Source organism: Pseudorca crassidens, chromosome 19 (genome assembly GCF_039906515.1).
Source record: "Pseudorca crassidens isolate mPseCra1 chromosome 19, mPseCra1.hap1, whole genome shotgun sequence".
Taxonomy (NCBI): Eukaryota; Metazoa; Chordata; class Mammalia; order Artiodactyla; family Delphinidae; genus Pseudorca; species Pseudorca crassidens.
In genome coordinates, this window is record NC_090314.1 from 57,593,911 (window position 1) to 57,620,248 (window position 26,338).

A 26,338-nucleotide genomic window follows, 5' to 3' on the forward strand; every position below is an offset into this window, starting at 1 on the left:
GGAAGAGGGTGGGTTTAGGCTGAGCAGGGGCCGCCTCAGCCCGTCGTGAAGCCGCAGGATGCTTGGCACTCCAGGAAGCCAATAGGAGTGAAGAGGCCCGTTTGAATTGGCCAATGCCGCCGGGGCGGGGGCGGGGTTTGTGAGCCCTATAAAGGCCGCGGTCCGGTTGGCAAACAGCGGCGGAGGCTCTTGCAGCGGTCGCCGGTTCTGGGCTGTGGGGGTACTCTACGCTCCTCAGACCTGACCCTTTCAGCTCTCCGCTCCCGCGCCAGCCTACCTCGCTCCCCGGCGCCATGACCACCACCACCACCTTCAAGGGCGTCGACCCCAACAGCAGGAATAGCTCCCGGTGAGGCTCGGGGGCGGGAGGGCCGCTGCCCAGGGGGCCAGGCGGGTCTGGCGGCAGGTCGTCGGCGGTAACGTGCCCGGGGCGCTGCTCTCGCGCTCGGCCGGGCGGTGGGGCTCGGCCACCGGCTCCCCCTTTGTGCCGCCGGCTAACCTGACGCGCCGGCCCCGCCCGATTCCTGCTCCTCTTCCATTCATTCCTTCCCTGGAGCTAGGGGCTGGGGAGGGCCGTGGCCGCTCGCGCTCGCAGCGCGGCGGGTTTTCGTTAGTCGGAATGTGCCGAGAGGGTTCGCTTTCTCCCTTTTGTGGCGTGGCTGGCTCGGCCCCAGGGCGGTGGTCTTGGGCCCCGGGTGCCCGGGCAGCCCGCGGGGCACCTTGATCCGGCCCTATTGTCCCACCCCCGCCCACGCGCTCGTGCCTCTGGCCCGGGGCAGGTGGTGGCCCCGCGCCCGGCGTGGCGGTCAGATCCTGCAGCCGCAGCGATCGGTCCGGCGGGCTCCTACCCACTCGGGTCCGCCCGGCAGGTGGCATTTGTGTTCGGGCGGGGCTGGTCGTCGCGACCCTCACCCCCGTTCAGGACCCAGCCGTCAGCCCTCCGCGAAGTGCCTCCCCCTCTGCTAACAAAGGAAAGACCCCTGCTCCTTCCCCTCCCGCGCCCACCTCCGAACGGGAGGGGGAGCGAGTCGTTCCGAGTGGGTTTTCTGCGCTCAGACCTTCGGACCTCGGTGTTTGCAACCCACCTCTTTCGCTTCCCCCTTTGACGTATGCAAAATGAGTTCACCTCTGGCCGCGATTCCCCTGCCGGAGGAGGTTTCCTGTTCTTGGGCGGGGCCGGAGACATCCATTGTCTCTTCCGTACTATCTCTACCTGCGTAGCCGGGGCGTTTCTGGCCACTCATGCCACTGCATTTGGGGAAGGGGGCCCTGGGCACGGTGTTTGGACTGGGAGGGTCCCTTTTCCAAGCCCTTGCCTAACTTGGTGGAAGGGTTTGGATGCGGTGGTAGATGTCTACATTGTCTCGGCTAAGTGCATGCACGCTGTTTTTTAAGGTGGGATACAGGCATCTCAGGGATCCTGCTCAAGGCGTGGAGGAAGCTTAGATTCCACTTTTTCTGAGCATCTCTTCTTCATTGATCATGACCTGAAGTCATGTGTGGCCAGCCTTGGGGGTCCTGGGCAAGTGGCACAAAGGGAGCCATTTTGTGGGGCTAAGAAGACAGCCGTGAAATAGCAGTGTCTCACAAGGGTTGGAGTCCTTGGGGACAAAAAGCAGGCCTCAGCAGTGAGTCTTAGGAGGGAGTGTTGGAAATGACATTCCTTTTCAACTCATTCCTTTCCCTTTCAAAATGTAGAAAAGAATGGGAAAGATTTAAAAAAATAAATTAGTGTGTTACTGGGAGGAAGGGGAACTTGAGTAGGATAGACCTACGAAAACACTGGTCACTCCCTCTTCTGTTGTCATCCTTCCAGTGAGATCATTTTTTTTCAGAGGACGCTGGAACAAATTGAACCTCGGTTTTTCATTTTGTGCTGTGAGGCCAACTTTATGCTGGTCATACTGTAGTGATTGGAATGTGAAAATTTACACATTATATTTAAAAATCTGAGGTTTTATCCTTTGGGGTTGAGTGCAGTTTAGTGCTTCACAAAGAATTTAAGTAACCAGGTCAAATGAATCCTCACACTAGCTTTTTGATTTGTATCTTTGAAATGTGAGACATAAATGACTTTTGGGTCTGCAAAATAAATGTTTTAATTCGCCTGTTGTCATCAATTTCCCTCCAATATTGTAATCTCAAGACTGTAGCATTTTGTCCTTTTATTTACTTCCTACCTTTCCTTCTTGTAGAATCTCACCTAATTCTCTTAAACTGCTTTTCTCCAGTAACATTTTCCTGGCTCCATAAACACATTATAAATTTAGTTCGATAGGGAAGGAATGACCTGCAAAGATCATAGAGCAACTCTGGGACTTAAAGAGAGAAGAAAGAAAGAGTAATTTTTTGAAAATTGCTATCCGCAGTACACGGACACATTTTTGTTGAGCCTCGGATGTGTAATCCTGACCTAGTCATACGCATAGTTCAGAAAAAACAGCAGGATCTTAAAAAATAAAATTGAAATAATTTCTGTCTTATGATCCAAATCCTTTGTTTGGGGATGTCTCGCTGTTACAAATGGGCTCTCCAACACTGACGTCATCGGAGTAGGTAGTACCTGCTATTGCAAGAGGAACACAGACCTTTAAAAAGTTGGTCTGGTCAGAGCTTTGACTTTCTTTTTAAGCTGGTGATTGGGTTCTAGTGTCTTTTTTTTTTCAAGGCAAAAAAAAATTTCCTGGCCCATTAGGGTTCTGAAGATTTTCATCTTGCTGAAATAATTCATGAGAATTTAATTATGATAGTAAGGAAAATCATTCTAATCTCTAGGGGATGAAGGGGATGACAGTGAAGCAAGTTAATTTTGTTTTTTGTTTTGGGATCTTAGTTCCCCAAACTGTGCCTCATCCTGTGGAAGCGTGGAGCCCTAACCACTGGATCACCAGGTTATTCCCTGAAGCAGGTTAATTTTGATTATAGTATTTCAAGTGTCTGTTGATTTGAGGTACAAATGATAAAAACCTAGTCACTTCCAACTTTAACATAAGAAAATGACTATTAAGAATTTATAACATACCTTTAATTATGATTTAAACAATTTAATTAGCAAACCTAAAATTATCTTTATAAGAGGTATGCCTGAACACATTTATCTTAATTCATATAATGAATTTAATCTAAGTGGATATTTAATATCTGAGACTTAGAAACAGTGGGGTTTTTAATGTTTTACATGTTATAAAAGCGGGTCTTCCCTGCCCGCATGGGGAAAATAATAAAATTTTAATTTAGTATAAATTGAGTACTGAATTTTACTATGGACACAGACACGAATATTAGATTTAGGGGAGGATGCTAGAGGATGTATATAAGAAATAGCTTCAGTCTAAGGCTAGAAAACAAGAAAAGCAATCAAAGCACCAACCACATAGGTATGTAGTTTAAAGAGAAAAATGGCATTAGAGTGGTTCCCCTATTTCAGCACTTTGAGCATGTCTTGTGTGCCTGTCAGGGAGAGGGGATTTGGGATTTGGCCCCATCTCTGTCACTTAACTAATGCTGGGCAATTTATTTAGAACTTCTCAAGGCCTGACTTCGTTCTCTTAAAAAATGAGGCTATTTGCTGAACTAGATAGAGGAGAGCCAAGCCCAGCTGGCACCTGATTTTTACATTGATAAATGGTTGAAAAAGGCAAGAAGAAGAATCTTTCATGACTTGTGAAAAGGACATGAAAATCAAATTTCAGTGTCCAGAAATAAAGTTTTATTGGAACATAGCTGCACTCATTCGTTTTTGTGTCGTCTATGGCTGCCTTTGTGCTACGTGATGGAGCTAAACAGTTGCAAAAGACCAAACGAAGCACAAGCCAAAAATATTTACTATTTGGCCCTTTACAGAAAGAGCTGGTGACCAGAAGGAGGGTGTCTAACATGCTTTCCTCTCAGTGTCCTACTTGTCATTCTTCAAGGTTATGGAGGGCTTCATGGAGGAGGTGGAGGTTTAAGAAATGGGCTGGATTTTGAAATAGTCGCCAAGGAAAGGGTGGAAAGTGCTCTGGGCAGGAGAAAATATGGGAGTAAATACTCCAAGGTGGAGATAAGCCAGAACAGTTCACTGAACAGTGAAGAAAGTGGCCTGACTGGGTTGGAGAAGATGGTAAGAACTAGATATGGTTGAGAGGCCAAGTTTATCTCGATTTCCTTGTGTTCTGCTTAGGTGTAACCAAGCCTACGTCTGCAAGTGTTCTTGTACATATGTCTAATTATCTACTTAGGATAACTTCTGGAAGTAGAAACGCTGGTTCATATAAGATGCAAACTTAAACATTTGATACGTTTTATCAGAATGTTCTTTAGAAAGTTTGTGCAAATTTATATTCTCACACTTTAATTCATACTGGAAATTGGCATTTTTTTCATCTTTACCAGCCTAATCAAAAAAAATATCCTTTTGTTTTAAATTTCATTTATTTGCTTGTGAATTTAAATTTTCAGTGTTTAGACGTGATCCATATTTTTTAATTGTCTGTTTACCTTTTGTCCATTTTTCTCTCGATTTTTAAAATTATTTTTAAAAGCATTTATATTACCCTTTGTCAAATGTGTATTTTTGCCAAGTTTAATCTGTCCATTTTTCATGGTTTCTGGCTTTCATCTTGTGCTTAGAAGGAAAGCCCTTTTCTTCAAGACTAGGACCATATTCGTACATGTTTTCTTCCAATATTTTTGTCTTAGGCTTTAAATTGAAATATTTGACCTAGCTGGAATTTATTTTGGTAAATGAAGTGAGTTAAGAATATATATTTTGTTTCTTTAATCAAAATGACTAGCCAGTTAGCCCAACGCAGTTCTCCCTACCGAACTAAATAAAATACTGCAGTGGTGGTCTTTTTTTTTTCCCCCTGCACCGTGTGGCTTGCAGGATCTTAGTTCCCCGATCAGGGATCGAACCCATGTCCCCTGCAGTGGAACTGCGGTTCCCCAGTGGTGGTCTTTTTGAGAGAGAACTCTGTCTTGACAGAGTCCTGAGGAGAAACTGACAAAACCCCCATTGTAGTAGAAGTTGATAACAGAAATCTCAGTAATTGATAAACCATATTTAATAATCAGTAGATTTGAACAACTCAGTTACAGGCTTTATCTGGTAGACACACAGAATACTGGCAGATACACATTCTTTTCAAGCACGTATAGAAGATTTACAAAACTGACCACATATCAAGCCATAAGGCACATCTTATCAAATTTCAGGGGAACATGTCACACAGACTTTGTTGTCCGTGTGGTAATGAAAAGCTGGAAATCAGTGAACTAGAAAGACCTTATGTTTGAAAACTTGCAGAGCTGAGTTTACACATGACAATGGTATTTATTTGGAAACTTGAATGAAATGGACACCTTCCTAGAAAAATGTTTCTTACTCAAAATGATTTAATAGAAAAACAGACCACTCTGATCACCAATAAAGGAAGTGAATCTGTAGTTAGAAAATCTTTCCATGAAACCATGTCCATTTTCTGTTTTGAGTGGTGACAGGACAAATTCAATTGAGTTTTTCCACAGAGGGGACAAACTGGTCAGCCTGTGTCAAGAAGACCTGGAAATGTGAATGTGCTGTATTTCCTTGTCAAACAAAACAGCTGTAGATGGTATCTAAAGGCGCCTGGACATACAGCATGCCATGGGGTCCTAAACTGAATTTCTCATTGACTTTCTCCTTGTGGCTGGTCACTCACGATGATTAGTGAGAACAGTGAGGTACAAGTGTATCAACAGGGCTTGTGAGTCATGCTGAGACGGGAGAGACTATCACCAGTTTTCCTTGGGCTTCTAAATTGGTCAACTTTTATATGTATATTCTTCCATTTTAAAAATTTCGTTGAAAATAAAAATGGAACCCTTCTTCTTCTTTTTTTTTTTTTTGGCTGCGCTATGGGGCACATGGGATCTTAGTTCCCTGACCAGGGATTGAACCCGAGTCCCCTGCATTGGAAGGTGGGTTCTTTACCACTGGACCACCGGGGAAGCCCCCCGAACAGTTTTTTTTAAAATAAATAACAAGATGTGCTTCTCAACTTCTTTGCAAGTGTGTCCAGCTGAGCCTGATAGACAACATCCATTAGGTTTCTGCCTTTTCCTATAATGGGATGCCGACCAGCCTGCTATGGGTGCTTTCAGGCCGTTTCAGCTGCCTCGTGTGAGGCACAACCTCGCCACAGATACTACGGAGCGGGATTTCATACCTTAACATCCAGCACTGAATTTATACCACGATGAAATCAATTCCTAATTTTCCCATTAGCAGCTCTCTTTTGTGTGTGTGTGTGTGGGGGGATAGGTGGAATGAGTGGTTGAGAAAAATGAAAGGTGTTTGAAAACAAGCGTGCCAAGAAATGTTTTGATCTGATCTGAAATCGTTGTTTTGCCATCATTCCTAGGGTTTTGCGGCCTCCAGGTGGTGGATCCAATTTTTCATTAGGTTTTGATGAACCAACAGAACAACCTGTGAGGCGGAATAAAATGGCCTCTAGCATCTTTGGGACACCTGAGGAAAATCCCCCTTCCTGGGCCAAGTCGGCAGGTACTGCTAGTATCCGTGATCCCTGGTCAAAGGGACGGACCCAGCAGAACCACCACAGCTGGTTTTGTGCTGATGAGTAAAATCTAGCTTAATCATGAGAGACAACAATTAAAGCTTGTCATGGGAGGAGAGACGAGGACTAAGAAATGGGAAATGCTGGGAGTCTGTGTAACGGATCAGAATAAGGACAACCGTCAGACTGGGTTATTTAGACCCTCTGTAGAACTTTTAAGCCGTCACTCCCTAACACTGTTAGCTCATGTTGTAGTATGAGACTAACTAATTAAATAGTGTTTTGCTTTAGGTCTTTCCATTGTATTCCTTAAGAAAGTATATTTTGATTCAGGTGCCAAGTCTTGTGGTGGCCGGGAAGATTCTGAGTCATCTGGACCCCAGAGAAGTAACTCTTCTGAAGCAAACCCTGGAGACTTCTTAGATCTGAAGGTCAGTGTGACAGTATGGGCGGAAAGACAGGCTTTGAGGTTTATACAGTTGAGAAATTAATTCCACCTGCCCTGCACCACCCCCATTGTACTGAGACCTGCCACTGGAGTTTTACATAAAGGTAGTTAGGAAAGGGACTAACCATACTGGTGATGGAAGATTGACAGTCAGTCAGAAAGGTGAGTCAATGGGATCTTGGTCTGTTCATATGTCTCTGCTACCACTAGGATTAGTCTCTGTCCTTCAGTATTGATTTTTGAAACTGGATCACTCGTACTCCGTGTGTATCTCACACATAGTAGCATATCTGAGCTCAAGGACTGTTTCAGTTGTTGGCAGAGGTTGCCCAGTTGTTTTGAGCTGAACTCCAGGAGGCTGTATACCATGGTGTTACCATTCTTTGTCTGCAGGTGATCACGGCCTGTGAGCCCCAGGTATGTGTTTGGAAAGCCTGGTGGGATGTCCCCCTGAGTAGGGACCTCAGAGCACATGGAGGCATCAGCCATCTGGGTGTGGGGAGACCTGCAGAAAGGCTCTGGAATTGATGGAGGTCCTTCAATAGCTAGATCAGGAGAAAGGAGGGGGGAGTGGAAGGACAGGTTTGCCAATTTCCTGTTCTGATAAAAGATCCTCTGAAATGCGAATTGATATGAGGTCATCAGCGTAAATGTTAAGGTTTTTTTGGTGTTCGGGGCATGTTACTGGCACTGGGACAATTTGTCCAGCAGCATATCTGTGTAGCATTGTCCCAGGGTGAATAAAGTTTGTTTACTGTAATGGCAGCGTGACCCTGAACTTGACTACATCAAAACAAAACTTCACATTTGGCTTCAAATAGACAGTAGCTTCTCTGAACTCTGTTTTTCTTTGTGTGTGGCAAAATTAAAATCTGAAGTAAATTGTTAATTTTTTTCTTTTCCAGGGAGAAGGTGATGTTCATGGTGAGTACTTCTGAAAAAGTATCACAACTTCTGGTTCTGTAAATGTTAGAATAGACTGGAATTTGTATTCAAGTCATGTCTTGGGGAAGGAGATTGGGGAGTGAACCTGGCTTTACCCCAACGCCAGCGCCCTCTGGGTGGAGAGGAAGGCAAAATGAAACTGGAAAGCTAGCAAGTGTGGCCACGTTTGGTATCGGCCAGCAGTGAGAGCAATGCTAGAAACGAACTAGAAAGGAAAACCACTGGAGAAACCTTTAAGAACAGACGGGCGTTAAGCAGGTTGGTATTTGTTACACTCAATGAGAGCTTTTTAGTAAAAGTCTCTAGCATTTCAAGTCAGCCCTCAGCATTTAATTTAGAAAATGTTTGATTTTATACTGAGCTGCTGTAACCCTGTGATCTCGTGAATGATGACTTAGCGGGCCGGTGAAGTTTTCATTTAGCACCCATATCACCAATTACATGTGGAAATGAGCTGTAATCATTTAATTATTTAAAACCTTTGAAGTACTTATTGGCACTTCTTCAACAAGCGCCAGAGAGTTGCCGGTGCGTGTGATGAGAGGTTTACGCATGTCGGCCAGCAGCAGTCAGGTTAAAGTTGACTCAGTGACATGCAGCCGTCACAGGGCGCCCTGATCTAGGAGGATGAAGCCGCTTCCTCAAGGCCTTTTTCTGCCATTACAATTTGCGAGTCAATCTTCCAGGGAAACAGAAATGTTTAACGAGAATCACATTCCCCTTCTGTCCTCTCATCGTTTCTTGCTGGGCATGACGGGAGGAGGTGTATTAGTTATTGTTCCTGTCCAACTTGTTCCATTTTAAAAAGATTGTTCTAGAGGTAAAGAAAATCTAGGCTTTTTGATTCTGCTGCTTTTCATATTCTGAAGTACTTCCAATGTCAGACCTTGTTTAGCAAGCATCAGCTAATCTTTCACTAATTTTGGCCAATGGATATAATGAGAAATTTGGGGAGCCCAGAGAAGTGAGAGCCCTGAAGTTAGGAAAAGATAAGTCATTTGCTAATGATTAATTCTCCCCCCCCACCCCCAGCTCAGTGTTGCAGATCCTTGAGGTGAATGAATAGCACAGGCAGCTGTATAGTGCAAGTCCTTCCTTTTTTTTTTTAAATGATCATCAATTTTGCCACCTGATTATTCTGTGTTCCTGACTGCTGCTACTTTCAGCTCATTTGGCATAAAATGACAAGGGCACAATCATTCAGGACAGGTCTGGAGAGTAAAGGTCGACCCCAGTTCTGTTGGCAATTTCACTGCAAAGCCAAGCTGTTCTGCTCAGTTGAAATAAAACATATTTTGTTTGGATATATTGGCATCATCTTTTGGGTAAACACAGGAATGGCTATAGGGAGGACTTTGGAAATCTTGAAGAAAGAGGGAAAAAGTCCAGGAAGTTTGTTTATTTTTTAAAGTTTATTCATTTATTTATTTATTTTTGGCTGTGTTGGGTCTTCGTTGCTGCGCGTGGGCTTTCTCTAGTTGCGGTGCGCGGGCTTCTCATTGCGGTGGCTTCTCTTGTTGCAGAGCACGGGCTCTAGGTGCGCGGGCTTCAGTAGTTGTGGCACACGGGCTTAGTTGCTCCATAGCATGTGGGATCTTCCCGGACCAGGGCTCGAACCTGTGTCCCCTGCACTGGCAGATGGATTCTTAACCACTGCGCCACTGGGGAAGTCCCTAGCGTTTTTTCTTTTGCAGTCACTCTTGACTTTGATTCAATGGAAACTACCTGTTTAAGGATATATGCTTGTTGGGAATTTCACAAATCAGTCAGAGAATCAATCAAGCAATATTTAGGATATCGGATAATAATACACTACTAATTCTTAAAACTTTAATGTGGAAAGTGCCGGGTTAACATGATGGGAGTGACTGGGTTAATATATTACAAATCAGTAGCGGGGAGGTAGATTCTTTAATAAATGTCTGTACAACTGGATATTATATCGTTTAAAAAAAAAATCAACCTCACCCATTAATCATGAAAATGTAACATATAACAGGAATTTAAAAATATTTTTCACCCATCAGTTCGTCAGCTATTAAGGTGAGATGGTTATCAAGTGGTGGAAATGGAAAGATGTAGGGAGAGCATACTCTGACACGGGCAGTGGGGTAGAACTTGTACAGCCACTGGGGAAGGTGGTGTGTAATCTGTTCAAATTGAAGATGACAGCTCGTGTCCCCGTGGCACACGTTCCAGAGTGTGCGCATTACAGTTTTGGAATGGTTGGATTAGTTTCAATTTTTTGCTGTCGGTAGAGGCTTAATCATATATACGCTGTACATAATATAAAGCAATTATTTAAGCAAGGTGGATCATGACCATGTGTGTAAGTGGGGGTAAATGTCCAAAAGTTAAAAAAGAAAAAAAATTGATATTATTTATGTTAAATACAACAAAAACACTATTCTATGTAATTTGCTGGAAATAAAATACACAAAATATACATAAAACAAATGGACTAGAGGAATGCACACAACTAGTAGTAGGGCCTCTGTGTATAGGGAGAGGAGACCCACAGAGGTGGAGCGGTGGTCAGTGACCTAGAGCTTTTAGCTGCGGCATGTGTGTGGGATCTAGTTCCCTGACCAGATATTGTGATGGGCCCCCTGCATTGGGGACGCGGAGTCTTAACCACTGGACCATCAGGGAAGACGGACCTAGAGCTTATCTGTAATGTTCTCATTTAAAATATTTATGTCTTCATATATTTCTGTAATTTAGAAAGGAACGTACACAGAAAAAGATCTGGGGACAAATATAGCAAAACATTAACAGTGGTTAATTCTGGATAGTGGCTGCCAGATGGTTGGTAATTGTTGGTTTCTTCTTTAAAGCTCTAGGTATGGTTTGAACCATCCTCAAAAAAAAAACCCCAAAAGCCAAAACACTTAGGCTTTTCATCTTCACTGGGAATAGTTATTAGCCTTAATTTCATTCTGTTTTCCTAGAAAACGTAGACACAGACTTGCAGGCCAGCCTGGGGCAGAGCGAGGAGAAGCCTGTGCCCGCTGCCCCTGTGCCCAGCCCAGTGGCACCGGCGCCCGTGCCATCCCGGAGAAACCCCCCTGGTGGCAAGTCCAGCCTCGTCCTGGGTTAGCTCCGTCTGCCCTGAACTCTGTCGTTTCGTTTCTTTGTTTTCTCCATGCTTGTGAACTGCACAACTTGAGCCTGACTGTACATGTTTTGGATTTGTTTCATTAAAAAAGAAGCACTTTATGTACTGCTGTCTTTTTTTATTTTGGAAGAACAGGTTCTCTGTCTGTCCTGATTCCTCTGGGTGTATAGGCCTTGGCATGAGTGTTTTCTAGTAGTAGATTGGAGGGAAAGCTTTGTGACACTTAGTACCGTGTTTTTAAGAACAGATAAATTGGTTTCAAATGTGTTAGAGGATCTTTTGTACTGAGGTTTTTAAAACCCTTTTCTTGTCAGCTTTACTAGGGTTTACCAAGCCTGGATCGGACAGGCCAGTAAACGGTCCACAGGCGCTGTCCCTTCAGGCCCCCCAAACAAGGGTGTCTTGATGCTGAACCTACCTGGTGTTGCCCTAACTTGTCAGTGCCCGTTGCAAAAAGCATCTTCCTGTGCCATATGGAGCGACAGAGGCCTGCGCCCCATGCCTTGCTGCCTGCAAAGCAAAAACACAAAACAAACAACTGCCTTTCATTTCTGAACCTTGAGAAATATTTCAGCCAGATACTAACTTGGCTGGCTGAGCAAAGCCTGCTGCTCCCACGCAGAGGGAGGCTTCGCTGTGCGCTCAGACTGACGAACTCCAGGTGGTGAAGCAGGGGTGGGGACCACATGGAAGTGGGACTTCCTGGTGAAGGGACCCCCCACCCCCGCCCCGGGGGCAGTGCTCTTCTTAGATAACTTGAAGCTGTGTGCATGATGCTGGTGCTTGACCATGAAAGAAAGTCTCATCCTTAAAACGTGTTGTACTTCACAATCCTGGACTGTTGCTTAAAGTAAACAATGTACAAATTTTGAAACACTGTGTCCTGTGTCATCTTTTTGAGATTGTTTCAGGAGTTCTACTTGCTTAGTTGCTTTTTTCTTTGTTACTATCAACCTTGTTGCCCAATGATTTGATGAGCCATTAAAGTTAAAACACACTAAGGAAGGCCCAGAGAGAAGTGGGCTTCTCTCTAAAGAAAGCAGCTTTCAAGTCAGAGAGCACGAGTTCAGAATGCCAAAATGAAAATTAATGGCTCTCTGGTAATAAAATACAGGAATAATATGGATAATTGGTATCCAAAATAATTATTAGCCAATACCCTTCACACTCTTCTACCACCTACCCTCCTGTGCTGGGTGCTAACATTCAAAATTTCAAGTCCTCTCATGCCTGTAGGGTGCTTCTCAATGGTGGGTGGTCAGAGAAGAAGGCTCCAAAGGAAGGGTCCACGTAGATAGAAGGGGACAGGGTCATCTGAGTCCTCTCAAGTGATACAGGAGACAGAAGATGGGAGAAAGCTCACTAGGTGCTAGGCAGAAAGTTCCAGACCAACATGCTATATTAAGTGTCCATTGGGCACTGTAAATCGGCTTTTTAGGTCTAGCTGTGCTACCGACCAGCTATGTGCCTTGGGCTTGTCATTTGGGAGCTCAGGTTCCTAACTTAAAAGCAAGACTTTTAAATGAGGTCACCTCTAAAAACCTTCCCATGACTGAAATGACTCAAACCTAGTGTGTAACCACCAGCTATTCTGACTTACTGGGCATGTCTTTGGGAAGAATAAGGGTGACCATAGGTTGTGGAGGTGTTAAGTGTTTCTCCCTTACTGTGTAAAGTATTTGCAAAATGGAAAATCAACAGCTGTGCTACAGTCTTTCCAGGTTCACCAGAACAGGTTAGCCCTACCAATCACCTGAGTTACGGTTTGTCATGACTTCAGAGATAGGGAACCTGCACCCTTTTCTCTCAGTAATGGTGGAGCTCCTGGGCAAGAGAGGTCCCTGATTTGTGTCACAACTTGTAACTTGGCTTTAGTTTTTTATTCTGTGAAGGTAAGTGCCTAGCCTAAAGGTGTTCTGCCAGTCATTTTGGTACTATTACAGATTGTAGAAAATTCTATGTAAACATGTTTGCTAAGGGTGTTGAATTTTCCAGTTAGAAAGCTTAGGGTTTAGAAGATGAAGTTGAATGATCTTAAAATGATGACGATGGCAGAAGAATCAGCATTTTGTTGACAGTGTGGACTTTTTACACAGTTATGTGTCTCAAGTGGCTTGGTGTTTACTGCTGATGTCTATTCTACGTCTTTAGCATTTTAAAATTAGATCGCCAGGCTCCCCTTCCTTATGCTTCTGTTCCATTGGGTTTAGACATATTGGGGTGCTGAGGTGGGGAACTACAGGAAGATGGGTCACTTACTCAAATCCGAATCTAGTCTGTAGGTAAATATATTTACATGTAGTCAGGAAATTGTGTGAAATCTACGAAAAGGAGAGTCAACAAAACTTAGCAATGCTCAGCAATTTCTAGAGGAGGGTGGAGCTGCCGATCCTAGAGACCTGTCAGGTCCACAGAAAGGACTGTCCCGATTACCTGAGCCTGGTGGAAAAATCGCCTCTTCCAGGTGGAACTGGATGTTTAAAGCAGATGCTCCCATGTTTCACGCCAACTCTGGTTTATGAATTCGTCTCTGAGGAGCTCTGCTCACACGAACCAGTTGTCTTAAGCAGATTCATTCACTTCTAACTGTTACTGGGAGTCCCCGTGATTCGGGCCGTGGGTTGGTGCTGCCGTGACGGGGCGGAAGCTCTGCTCCGGTCCCCACAGCAGGGTGCGCAGGTATGGCGTCTCAGGTTTAAGGAGGCTTGACTCCTTGTTAGACGACGCTTCCCAGTATTTAGGATAGTCCCTCCTGTCGGGCCCCTGGAAGTTCTGCCCCGAGTAACATTCGGGGTGAGCGAGGACGTCTGCTACAGCGTGGAAGGCTGCTGATGTGCACGTAGGTGCGTCCTCAGACCAGAAAGCAGCCCAAGCCATCGCCACGCCGCCCCCCACCCCCCCGAAACGGGGCTGCCCATGCAAATCAGCCGCGGTCGGGCCCGCCCACCCCACGGCTCCGGAAGCTGCAGTCCCCTTGCCCAGCTCCGCGCGGCGGCTCCCGGGGCCACATTTCCGCCGGGCCGCCTGCCTAGCTGCGATGGCGTTGCAGATGGCTGCGCGGCGCGGGCGGCCAGTGCGGGTGCTGGTGGACATGGACGGCGTTCTGGCGGATTTCGAGGCCGGCCTCCTGCGGGGCTTCCGCCGAAGCTTCCCCCGGGAGCCGTACGTGCCGCTGCAGGAGCGCCGCGGCTTCCTCGCCTGCGAGCAGTACCGAGCCCTGCGCCCGGACCTGGCGGTAGGGAGGTGGGGGGGCCCGGCGGCGCGGGGCCGCCCTGGAGCGGGGAGCCCCGACCCCACAGGACACCTGGGAGCGGGGAGACCTCCCCTTGGGTCAGGACTGTCTCTGCTCCATGTCCAGTGACACCTTCCTGTTTAAAATTAACAAAGCTCTCACTTCAGAATCCACAGTTCACCTCAGGACTAGACAGTCTGGGGGAGTACTTACCCCTGAACAAAGTCCTCTACCTGAGACTCTGATTTGGGGACCGAAGCGCCCCAGGAACTTCACTTTGAGAGTCCTCGCTGGGGCTGGAGAGGTCTGCTGGGATCAGAGCCAGGACAGGAACACTGTATCTTTCAGGACAAAGTGGCCAGTGTGTATGAAGCCCCAGGCTTTTTCCTAGACTTGGAGCCCATCCCTGGAGCCTTGGAAGCAATGCGGGAGATGAATGACATGCAGGAGTGAGGAAGGGCGGGGAGGGAGGGGGTGGGGAGCAGGCGCTGGCATCACCCTGTCTAACCGCCCCCCCCCCCCCCCCCCGCAGCACCGAGGTCTTCATCTGCACCAGCCCTCTGATGAAGTACGACCACTGTGTGCACGAGAAGGTGCGGCTGCCCCAGCACTTCACCCGCAGACTTAGGCTCCTAAGCCCTGGTCTTCTAAAGAAAGCGGCAGAAACACAGACAGTCGGGGGTGGGGTGGGGGGTAGAGGGGAGCCCTCTCTCTCATGAGCTGCTGTAGACCCTCCCTCACACCTACTTGCTCACTGGCCCTGAATTCAAGGGCCCATCAGGCCCTACTGAGCCACCTATGCCCACCTCACAGTACCGCTGGGTGGAGAAGCACCTGGGGCCCCAGTTTGTGGAGCGCATTATCTTGACGAGGGACAAGACGGTGGTCTTGGGGGACCTGCTCATTGATGACAAGGACACCATTCAAGGTAGGAGCCCTTTTCCCTAGCAACCTCAGGCATCTAGCCTGCTGGGATTAGGGAGAGGGAGTAAAAATAACCAGATTACAGAGTGTATCACTGCCTTCCTCCCGTGTCCTGTCCCAGGCCAAGAGGAGACCCCAAGCTGGGAGCACATCTTGTTCACCTGCTGCCACAACCAGCACCTGGCCCTGCCCCCCCCACGGAGACGGCTGCTCTCCTGGAGTGACAACTGGAAGGAGATTATAGATAGCAAGCGGGGAGCCCTGCAGCGGGACCGAACCGGCCTGGGGCCGCCCCAGGAATAAGGCGAGGGGCCATGGCCGTGGACAGTAGCTGAAGGAAGGGAAGGCAGACCAGCAGGGAGCCCAGGCAGAACTGAGCGACAGGGCAGCATCATGGCAATGACCCCTCAGCACTGTGCCAGCCACCTGAACCCTCCTGGCAGAGCTGGCCTGGAAACATGGTGGGAAAATCAGGAAACTTTTTAATAAAACACTTTGGCTCACTGCTCTCTTATGGCCTTTTATTTGGGGGAAGCGAAGGAACAGGAGCCCCACAGGGGCAGCTGGGACAGAGGCCAATGAGGAGGCCTTTGCCTCCCTCCCTCTCGTCTCCTTAGTCCATTAGTTCCATAGTCTGCCCACCTCCACGTCCACCTGGAAACCATTCCTCTCGAATCTGCCTTTCCTTGGTCATGTAAGAGGTCATCCTTGGGCTTTCCTGGTGGCGCAGTGGTTAAGAATCTGCCTGCCAGTGCAGGGGACACGGGTTCGATCCCTGGTCCAGGAAGATCACACATGCCACGGAGCAACTGTGCCACAACTACTGGGCCTGTGCTCTAGAGCCCGCGAGCCACAACTACTGAGCCCACGTGCCACAACTACTGAAGCCTGCGCGCCCTACAGCCCGTGCTCTGCAACAAGAGAAGCCACTGCAATGAGAAGCCTGTGCACCCCAATGAAGAGTAGCCCCGCTTGCTGCAACCAGAGAAAGCCCGCGCGCAGCAACAAAGACCCAACGCAGCCAAAAATAAATAAAATTTTAAAAAAGAAAAAAAAAGAGGTCATCCTTAAGGGAGGCCAGGACCTTCCACTGCTCCTGAACCCCACCTTTCTAAGGGGGCCCACACCCCTTCCCCCGTGCTGAGCAGCTGACACTAGACTCTGAGCCATTCGCTTGCTGTCAGTATCTGGTCCCATCTCCCTCGAGCACCTCTCTTACTTGCATCCCTGAAGCCAGCCTGAGACAGATTTCCAGGGACAGGGACCCCACCACCACCACCTCACTAACCCTGATGGCAGAGAAGGCAGGCCAGGGCTTCCAGGCAAGTACCATGGGGTGGTGAAGGGAAAAGACAACAGCTCGTAGAGTTTGTGCCTGTATTCTAATGTGTCACCCTCATGGCCTCCGTCTTAATGCCTGATGGCCATGTTAACAGTCACTGGGCTGTGACACTCAAGATCAGGAACCACGTCTTCGTCTTTGAAGCCCTAACATGGTCCCCGGCTGATAGGCCTGTGTAGATAAACAGTTAATCCTGGGCCACAGAGTTCTCCAGGCCAGCATTCACCATGCCCAACACCCAGCCTGGAGAGCTTGCAGGACAGGTATCCGGCCTCCACAGCAGTGGACACAACACTTCCCCAGCTTCCCAGGGCCCCGAAATACTTTTAACAACAAGGCTTCTCATTTCTATTTCTCAGAATTACTCCCGACACTTCTGTTAAGGTATGATGCCTGTTTCCTCAAGCTCAGGCAACTCTCCTAAGCCCCAGGCCCAGCTGTTCCTCAGGAGAAACACCATCTGCAGAGCCTCTGGGTCTAGGGACCTGCTGCTTCTCACACGAGGGTGACAGCTCGGTGGCGGGGTGGGCCAGGAGGCAGGACCTTCGCCTCTAGCTGGTTGAGAGCGTCAGCCTGTCAAAACGGCACCCTTCAATTTCCTTCTCCACGTGTCTCAAAGTCTGGCTTCCTCACTCATCTCCTGGTGCCTTTCATCACAGTGTAAACACCTGTCCCACTGAGAAAACTCGCCTTTAAAGGGGTTGACAAAGCACCACTTGGGGAGAACGTGCACAGTGGGAGCTTTGCTGCTCCCACTTCCTGAGTCCCCACCGGGATTCTGGTCTTGTCTCTGGCAGTGCCGGTGCCGCGGCCTGAGGGCGCCTTGGATCAGGGCTGCTGCGGGGCCTCAGCCCTTGGTAGTGGGATCCCCAGGGCAGAGTGAGCCCGCCGGCTGCGGGCTTCGGCCACCTGGCTGGGGGAGCAGAAGTCTTCCAGGAAGATCTGGGCCAGGTTCCGGAGCCTCGCGTTGGCCGAGAGGGAGAAGCGCACCATGCACTGGACCACGGGCGTGGCGGTCAGCTCGGGGTGCGAGCTGGAGCCCGGCGAGCTCAGGTACATGATCGTGGTCATGGCGGACAGCACGGTCTCCTCGTTGGGACTGGACAGGCAGTCGATGATGAGTGGGACACCCCCAGTCTGCAGGATGTGCTCCTTGTTGGCCCTGTCTGAGCACAGGTTGCAGAGGCCTCCTGGGGAAGAGCAAGGTGAGTCTGGATGCCTTAGCCCTGGGCCTCCTTCCATCTTTCCTCCGCCCACTGAGTCCCAGGGAAGGCCCAGGCCTGAAAAGGTGGCCCAGGGACAAGGGATCCCAAGTCTATTCTGATCTCCAGCCCTCCCTTTCCAGATTCCAGAAAGGCCTGCCTGCCGTCCACTGCCCAACCTTCTGGAAGTGGGCACTGATCCCTTTCCCTCCTGGTTCAGCCAGCTCAATGACTGATAGGCTTTCCTTTTTTTTTTTTTTAAGTAGAAAACATAAAACCCACAGTGTATCATCACTTTAGAAGAATTAAGAAATATAGGTAAGGTGATGGTTTCACAGGTGTACACATGTCAATACTTATCAAGTTATACTCTTTAAGTATGTAAAGCTTATTATGTGCCAATTATACCTCAATAAAGCTGTCAAAAATATTAGAAGTCAAAATATAAACCATCTTAATCCTACCACCCATTTAACATGTTTTTCATCCCACAATTTTTAAATATGTGACTACATATAAATATTTAATAACAACGTGATACTCGTTTTGTAAGCCAGCTGTTTTCATTTAACCATGTCCTGTGAACATTTCTCCACGCCAATAAATCTACAATCATGGCATCATTTAATAGCTGTTCAGTCCACCATTTTATGGAAACAGCATAATTGAGAGTTTAAAGCATTTCAGCATCATTCCCACATCACTATTGCTAGGAACCTGGGGGACAAAAGAAAAGGACAGAGTGAGAGACCCGTGGTTCTGGATCTAAGAACCACTGCTCAGGTAAGATGCCCAGACCCCTCATTCTCTCCCGTCAGGCCTAAATCACTAGATGTGGGAAGCTGATTTTCGTGGGTCCTGAGTGAGCTTCCTGCCATCAGGGCACCCTCACCCTTAGGTTCCTACTCCAAGTAGAGAACGAACTTCTAGCTCATTTGCATAACATGGCCGACCAGTACTGAGTGTCCAATCAGGAGTGAGTTACAGCCCACCCACTTCCCCAGCATCTCTAGAAACAAGCAAAGGGGGGACCTCCCCACACGCCCGGGAAAACCCAACTAGGACCTCTTTCCCAGCAAGAGGGGACAGGTGAAGGGAAGTGGCGCAGGCCTGGCAAAGATCTCCGCCTACTCCAGGTAGGTACAGCCACCCCTTCCCTAGCAGTACCTGGGTAGGGAAACATTTTACCCATTCAGCCTCCAAGGACTTCCCACTGCAAAGATCCTTCTGGGATCTTTGCATAGTGCCACCCTCTTGCTAGTAACCAGCACGTCACTGCTCCGTGGCCAGTGTGGTTTCCCTGGAGTACCCCATTAGCCGCTGCCTGCCACACCCAGGCACGTCCCTCATCACCTGTCTCACCGTCTTCATATGCTTAGAACTCTGAGAAACCTTCGTGGAATTTTCTTGCTCACTGACTGCTGAGCCCCGCTAGAAGCTACTGTGCCATGAGGTCAACACCTAGGCTGTCTTGGGATTTCCCTGGTGGTCCAGTGGTTAAGACTCCACGTTCCCAATGCAGGGGGCCTGAGTTTGATGCCTGGTCAGGGAACTAGATCCCACATGCTGCAACTAAGAGCCCACACACCGTAACTAAAGACCCCGCACGCGAAAACGAAGAGCCCCCGTGCTGCAAGCCTAATTAATTAATTAATTTAAAAAAAAAGACCTAGCCTGTCTTATTCCCAAGACTTCCTGGGTTTCTGGCACAGGGGGCGCTCCGCAAATGTTTGCTGGAAGGATTTTAAAGCAGTGAGCAGGGAAAAGGGCTGCACTGCAGAGGGTCGGGAGGCTGGATGGACTGGCTCCCTGGGACCCTGTGCACCTTGGACATCTGCAGTGCTGAGGGACGGAAGAGGCCGAGTGGTGCTCCTGAACCGAGGAAGATGGGCAGCAGGAGACGGACTGAGGCACTGATGGAGAGGTCCCTCCCAGTGTCCACCTCAGCACCCATTCACCCCAGTGGAGCCCTTAGCACAGCCTGGGGTCATCCTGCCGACTACCTTCTTTACTTGCTGTCTGTCCCCCCATCACTGGGCACCACAGGGTAGTAATTTACCTCTGTATTTCCGGAGCCTGCAACTGAGGATTCTCGCTGGACACATGCTGGGAACATGACTGAACCCCACGAAGAGTTACCACCACCCCCATTTAAGGGAAAGAACCTGAGGCTGTTGAGTAACTTGACCAAAGTCCCAGAAGATAGGGAGCCCTTTGCTACTCCCGTGGGAAAGGGTGTCCCTTCAGAAACCACAAGGACAACTAATCCTACCACGGGCAGATGCCAGGCTCAGCCAGGAGCAGGGGCAAGTAGAAATGCTGTGGCACAACTGCTGAGCCCGCGCGCCTAGAGCCCGTGCTCCGCAACAAGAGAAGCCACTGCGATGAGAAGCCCGCGCACTGCAACGAAGAGTAGCCCCCGCTCGCCACAACTAGAGAAAGCCCACGCGCAGCAACGAAGACCCAATGCAGCCAAAAATAAATAAATAAAAGACGTCACCTCTTCTAAGAGCCTTCCATGACCACCCTAATCAGTCCCTCTCCCCAAGAGGCCCTCCCCTCACCACCTTCACTTCTTTTCTTCATACCAAAGAAGAAAAAAAGAAAAAGTAAAAAAGCAAAAGAAGAAAATATTCATAGATTCTGACAGAGGACTCATATCCAGAATATATAAAGCATTCCTATCAATAAAAGATGAACAACACAATAAAAACAGTGAGCAAAAGACTTCGATAAACTCTGCACAAAAGGGTCAATATATGAAAATGTGCTCAACATTCCTTATCAGAGAAATGAGAATTAAAACCACAATAAGAGGGCTTCCCTGGTGGCGCAGTGGTTGCGAGTCCGCCTGCCGATGCAGGGGACGTGGGTTCATGCCCCGGTCTGGGAGGATCCCACGTGCCGCGGAGCAGCTGGGCCCGTGAGCCATGGCTGCTGGGGCTGCACATCCGGAGCCTGTGCTCCACAATGGGAGAGGCCACAACAGTGAGAGGCCCGCGTACCGCAAAAAAAAAAAAAAAAAAAACACAATAAGAGGCCACTACACACCTATCATAATGGCTAAAACAAAAAAAGACTGATGATACTAAGTGTTGGCAGGGAGGGAGCAGCACCGGAACTCTGATATGCTGGCGGTGAGGAGTGTAACACATCGTGATGACGGTGGAAAGCTAGTTGGCAGCTTCTAACACAGTTAAACATCCATCTACCCTACGACTCAGCAATTCCACTCCTACCCAAATCTGTCTGAGAAAAATGAGCACATGTGTATACCAGGAACCTACCCGAGAGAAATGAGTACCTATGTATACAAGAAAACTTGTACAAAAATTATCATAACAGCTTTATTCATAAAGGTTCCAAACCAGAAACAGCTCAAATCTCCATCAGCGGGTGAATGGATGAACAAATTGCGGCCTATTCATATAAAGACGTGAACTACTGATACTGTAACAATTTGGATGAATCTCAGAAACATTATGCTGAGTGAAAGAAACCGGATACTATATCCTGTAGGATTCCTCTTACATGAAGGTCAAGAACAGGCGAAACTGATCCATGGGGATAGAGGTTAGAATAATGGTTACCTCAGGGTGGAAGACACTAACTGGCAGAGGGTACGAGGGACCTTTCTGGGGAGATGAAAACATTCTGTATCTTGACTTAAGTGCTGGTTATATTGATGTACATACAGCTTAATGAATTTAAAAATTCATCAGACTGGCACTTAAGCTACGTGCATTTCACTGTGTGCCGATCCTGCTGCAATCTAAAAACTGGTTACCAGACAAAAAGGAGAACAAGTTCTGACTGGCGGATGAACATATTTTGGACAAACCTGGCAAGATAAAGAGAAAAAGAGGCAAAGGCAGGGCCCTTCTAGGTGTGGGGAGCCACAGGAACCCCCGGGAGAGACAAAAGAGAAAACCCTAGTGCAGTCTGGGATGAGAAAGCTGGCGGCTCAGAGAGGGCAGGTAGGGGATCTCAGGTCACAAAGCAAGGAGGGCAATGGTGCTGGAAGGGACAGGAGGGTCTAAGTATTGTCCTGGGGATTAAATGAGGTCATGCTGCCAAGTGCTTAGCCAGCACCTGGTGCCTGAGAGGGCTGGGCAAGTCCTTGGAGACAGTGGCTCAAGACCGTTACAGCTGAGGACCCGCCCGACGACCCGCCCGCCCCAGGGTACTGGGCTGGCCGTGGTCAATCCCAGGTCAAAATCCTCACTGGGGGCTATTTGTTCTTGGGTTTTACTTCAGTATCTTGAAGATGGTTCTCTGTGAAATTTCAGGACAGACATTCAAGGGACAGAACAGCATATAGAGAAAGCTACTATTATACGTAAGAAGGTGAGAGACGAATATACATATATGTATACGCCCACATTTGCTGGTTTCATATGAGGGGGGAACAGAGTGGAAGGGACAGGAATGGTAGTGAGACCATACTCGTAATACAGTTTTGACTTAAACAGATATGTTTTGTATAAGTTAAAAAAAACAAATTAAATTTTAAAAAATCATGGTTTTTCGCACTTCTGACCTGTATTTCAGTTCTAAAATTTTATCCTACAGGTACACTCCCACAAGTGAGAAATGACATACAAATAAGGGTACCCACTGTCACACTGCTCATGACAGCAAAATGGAAACAACCTAAATGGCCCCCCTCAGGGGCCGGCTAAATGTTAGTCCCTTCATGCAGTGGACATCATGCAGCAGTTACAAAGAATCAGGCAGCTCTTTATGGGCTGACACTGCAGGTGTGCCAAGACATGGTGCTAAGTTAAAAAAATATATATATATAGATACAGTATACTTCAACATGTGTAGGATATGCAAAAAGGTATACATAGTATACAAACAAATATATACGTATTTGTTTATCAATCCCTAAAATATCTCTGGGAGAATACACAAGAAACTAGTAACAATGGTTGCCTCCAGAAAAGGCTACAGACCGAGTTACTGTTTATTACCTACCCTTTTGAATTCTGTACCATGTGAGTCAATTATGTATTCACATAAATTAATAAAACACACACGCACACCCTGCTTCTGCCTAGAACTGAGAGGAAGGGGGATTGGTCTCTGCCAGTTGGGGAGGGAGGGCACAGGGGCCTGGAGCCAGCCTTCCCAGCTGGTGTGGAAGGGAGCAGTGGGGTGAGGACCTTGAATTCACCTCTTTCCTGTAACAAATGGATAGCTGAGGAATTTCTTTTTAAGCAGAAAGATGTGTGACCCCAGGACACTAAATGATCAGTGAGAGAAGGAGGTACACGGGAACCCGAGAGTATGGAGGATGGAGCGAGGGCTCTGTGGTGGGCAGATCTAGCTAGAATCCCAGGAATGCCCCAGGGGACTCAGGTGAGCAGAGCAAGCAACTCCATCTCTCTAAGCCTAGGTTTCTTTATCAGTAAAACAGGAAGAGAGAATTAAATAATGTAAGACCCCTCCCTGGCACACAGTAGATATGGACCAAGCACGCACCTGTTTATAGCCTCGGAGGCTGGCACAGGGCATATCTTCAACCCACACACAGAGAAAGGGCTGGCACATACAGGTAGAGTTTAACAATGAGAAAGCAAGTGCTCATGTAACCAGCACTGAGGTCAAAGACTGAAACACTGTCATCAGTCCAGAAGCCTCTGCATGTTCTTTCCTGATTCAATTCTCTCCCCTTCTCAGAGATGACCCTCTTCCTGACGTGTAACAATGCAATAAAATAATTTTAAATTAATAGCAGGACCTTTTAAATTTTTAATAAAAAAAATTTTACTACACACACACCCCTAAATACTATAATTCAGTTCTGCCTCTTTTTGGACTTTATAGAAATGGAATCACACTGTACATATTATTATGTGTCTAGCATCATTTTCTTAACGTTATGTTTTTAAGATAATTGCAAGGAGCTGTAGATTGTTCATTTACCTTGCTAAGCAGTATGAATATCGACAATATTGATAATTCATTCCACTGTTGACTGTTTCCAGTTTAGGACTGTTACAGACAATACTGCTGGTGACATTTTTGCATGTGTCTGGACGTGCATGTACCTAACCCTATGATTGTAACTGCTGGGTCACGCGGCATGCCTATCTTCAATTTTACTAAATCCTATTTTTCCAAAGAGAGGCGGCTCAGGATTCATCTACCAGCCTTTTTCAGTACACCACCACCATCTGGTGGCAGCTACAGGTATTGCATGAAATAGAACAGAGGAAAGCGATTTAACCTGAATCGTGGGAGGCCACCTACTTGCATTACTGTTGTAGTAACAAAACTGCCTGAGTATTCCGTGACATACTAGGATTCAGCCAGTTTTCATGGAAGCAGAGAATTATCTCCTGGTTCCTTTACATCTCCATACACCATCTAGAATGGTGCAGGTGTGCAAACACAGCATATAAGACACCAGAGAATCAACCAATGGTGCTTCAGTCCAACACTCCCAAATTAATGCCAAAGCCTGCCAGAGTTTTTATTTGGGGCATGAGCTCTGAATTCTCTCACTCATTCAAGTATTTACTGAGATGCTGGCTTTTTATCTGGTTCCTGATAATTCACCCGCTTCCTATCCCCCATCCCAAATGAGGGTGGCTCAGGCCTGACCAGTGCCTGTCTCCCCGTGGTACTTCCTCCTACTACTGCCCGGACACCCACTGTGAGGATAAAGATCAACTTTCATACCTTTTCCTATCATTCAACGATGCTTTTCCAGAAGGGCCGAATCCCTGGAACAGCTGGGTGATTAGACACTATCCCATCCTACCTCACCTCTCTGGGAGACTCGGGAACTGTTTATCCTCAAAGGGGTCTGGCTACCTCGGGGACCTTGCAGCTGCAGGCACTTTATCTCATTTACTTCTCTCAACAACTCTGTGAGGCAGGTACCGATCCTCCCCCACCTGACCGATGATGGGAGAAGGGAAATCACATGCCCAGAGTTAAGTCGGGGAGTGAGGACTTGAACCCAGGCCTGCCTGACCCCAAAGCCCAACTCTTACCAAACTCTCTATATTCCTTGCCAACAAACCAACATTGGTTTTGGTTCTGCCAAACCATGGCCATGGGCCATCTAACCCAGCAGTTATTCCAGAACCAAACGCACTCAGGGCTGCAGCACGAAGTCATGTCCGGGACTGCGCACATTCCCCGGCCCCATCCTCGTCCCAGGCCAAAAGGCCTGGGCATTCAAGACGTAACAAAGGTAAGCAAGGCACTCTGATCTCATGGAGATTCACCATCTCAGATCTGCCATCAGAGACAAAAGATTCAAAGCTACAAAGCCCAGCACAGAATAAGCACCGACAGTGTTTCCCATTTAGCAGCACAGACGTTAACAGAAGAGGAAACAGCAAGAGTAACAAAATCGGCTTCTAAGCACCACTGGGACTCTCCTTTTAAGTTATGCGCAATAAATACGAGAGGATTTTAATCTCCAGAGGATCCCACGGAGGGATTCAATGCTAAGAAAGCTGCTGCTCTGGGGATTGGGGACGTTGGGAAGGAGAAGAAAAAGAGAAGGAAACAGTGGCTGTGAAAAGTAAAACTGGTGATGATACCAACAATTCTAGACAAAGTATCGATACCTTCACGGAGACAGACACGCGCACACGCTCCGCTCCCCGCAACAGTCCTGCGAGGCAGACGAGGCTCAGGTGAGGAAATGAGGCTCAGTGAAGGGACAGGACTCATCCACAAAGACTGGCTACAAAGTGGAGAAGTGGGGACCGTGGACTCCAGGTCCAGGGCTTGGTCACCCACTCTGGGAAGCTGCCCAGGAGGGCAAGAACCCAGGCCCAGCCCTGATCTCTGGCAAAGCTCCCAGCTCAGTGGGCCAGGAACTCAAGAGTGTTCCTGCCTCGGGAAAGTTGCTTCCTGATCCTGTAAAACTTGCCCGGGTGACTGCTCTTTTCAGCAAAGGTTTCTCCAGAGTCAAGAGCTTGAGTTGAAGGAGCTGTATCACTCTCAGGTGGAGGCCTAGCCACGGGCTTCTGCAGGGGTCACTGTCACCACTCAGGCGGCAGAAGCTGGGGAGCAGAGTTCCAAAAAGGGAGGAGATGGAGTACTAACACTGGAGAAAATCTTAAAGTGACCAATTTTTCACGATATTTATTCAGCATAATAATCTTCCAGAGGGGCAGAGACATGAGCTATTCCCACCCTTAGACTTGGGCAACCGGGGCTCCTGCCCCCAGCCCAGGTTTCGAGGGCCTCACTCTGGCCCTCTCCATAGGTTGAAGAGTCCAGGGAGCCTGCCCAAAGCCCATCCCTCTTCCCCCATACCCAGAGCTCCAGTTCCTAAACCTGCTCCCCCAGCTGCATGGGCCTCTTTCCTGCATCCTGACTCCCGGCGGTGAACCCCGCTGTTTGTGTGCACACGCCAAAGTCCAATGAGTGGCCACCAGGCAAGTGTTTGTGGGGCTGTGAGTGAAGCTGGGATGTCCACACATGTGTGAGGCCTGTCGTAGTAAGAGGAGTCCCAGATACCACAAATTAGAGGCAGACCTGGATGGCCTTTCAAAAATTTAAATCACATTTGCCCAGGATGTATTCAGGAAAAAAAAAAAAGTGTGTTACTTGAT

General features: G+C 47.8%; 3 protein-coding genes across 8 annotated transcripts in view; 2 read left to right on the forward strand and 1 right to left on the reverse strand.

Annotated features, from left to right (window-relative positions):
- The first annotated feature begins 159 nt into the window (after nt 1-159).
- On the forward strand, nt 160-11,151 carry JPT1 (Jupiter microtubule associated homolog 1). Its single transcript, XM_067715099.1, has 5 exons — nt 160-349; nt 6,384-6,526; nt 6,873-6,970; nt 7,893-7,911; nt 10,884-11,151. The coding sequence occupies exons 1-5, from the start codon at nt 294-296 to the stop codon at nt 11,030-11,032; spliced, it is 465 nt and encodes a 154-aa protein (XP_067571200.1). The 5' UTR covers nt 160-293; the 3' UTR covers nt 11,033-11,151.
- The window catches only part of ARMC7 (armadillo repeat containing 7), a 23,028-nt gene continuing 6,023 nt past the window's right edge, over nt 9,334-26,338 (reverse strand). The window contains exons 4-5 of one of the 5 annotated variants that reach the window (XM_067715097.1): nt 11,465-11,560; nt 9,334-9,653 (exon numbers count right to left, since the gene is read on the reverse strand). In XM_067715097.1, coding sequence (XP_067571198.1) covers nt 9,481-9,653; nt 11,465-11,560 — 269 coding nt within the window. In that variant the 3' untranslated portion in view covers nt 9,334-9,480. Of the gene's footprint in view, nt 9,654-11,313; nt 11,561-13,483; nt 14,930-15,713; nt 17,739-17,991; nt 18,468-26,338 lie in introns of those variants that run through there. The other 4 variants (XR_010937362.1, XR_010937363.1, XM_067715096.1 and 1 more) reach the window with 4 other exon arrangements.
- NT5C (5', 3'-nucleotidase, cytosolic) lies at nt 14,088-15,715 on the forward strand. 2 transcript variants are annotated; one of them, XM_067715094.1, is made up of 5 exons: nt 14,088-14,285; nt 14,631-14,731; nt 14,812-14,875; nt 15,096-15,210; nt 15,328-15,715. In XM_067715094.1, exons 1-5 carry the CDS (start codon nt 14,088-14,090, stop codon nt 15,507-15,509), a joined length of 660 nt encoding a protein of 219 aa, XP_067571195.1. In that variant the 3' UTR covers nt 15,510-15,715. The 2 variants fall into 2 exon arrangements, with proteins under 2 accessions (XP_067571195.1, XP_067571196.1); XM_067715095.1 differs by having other exon boundaries at nt 14,815-14,875.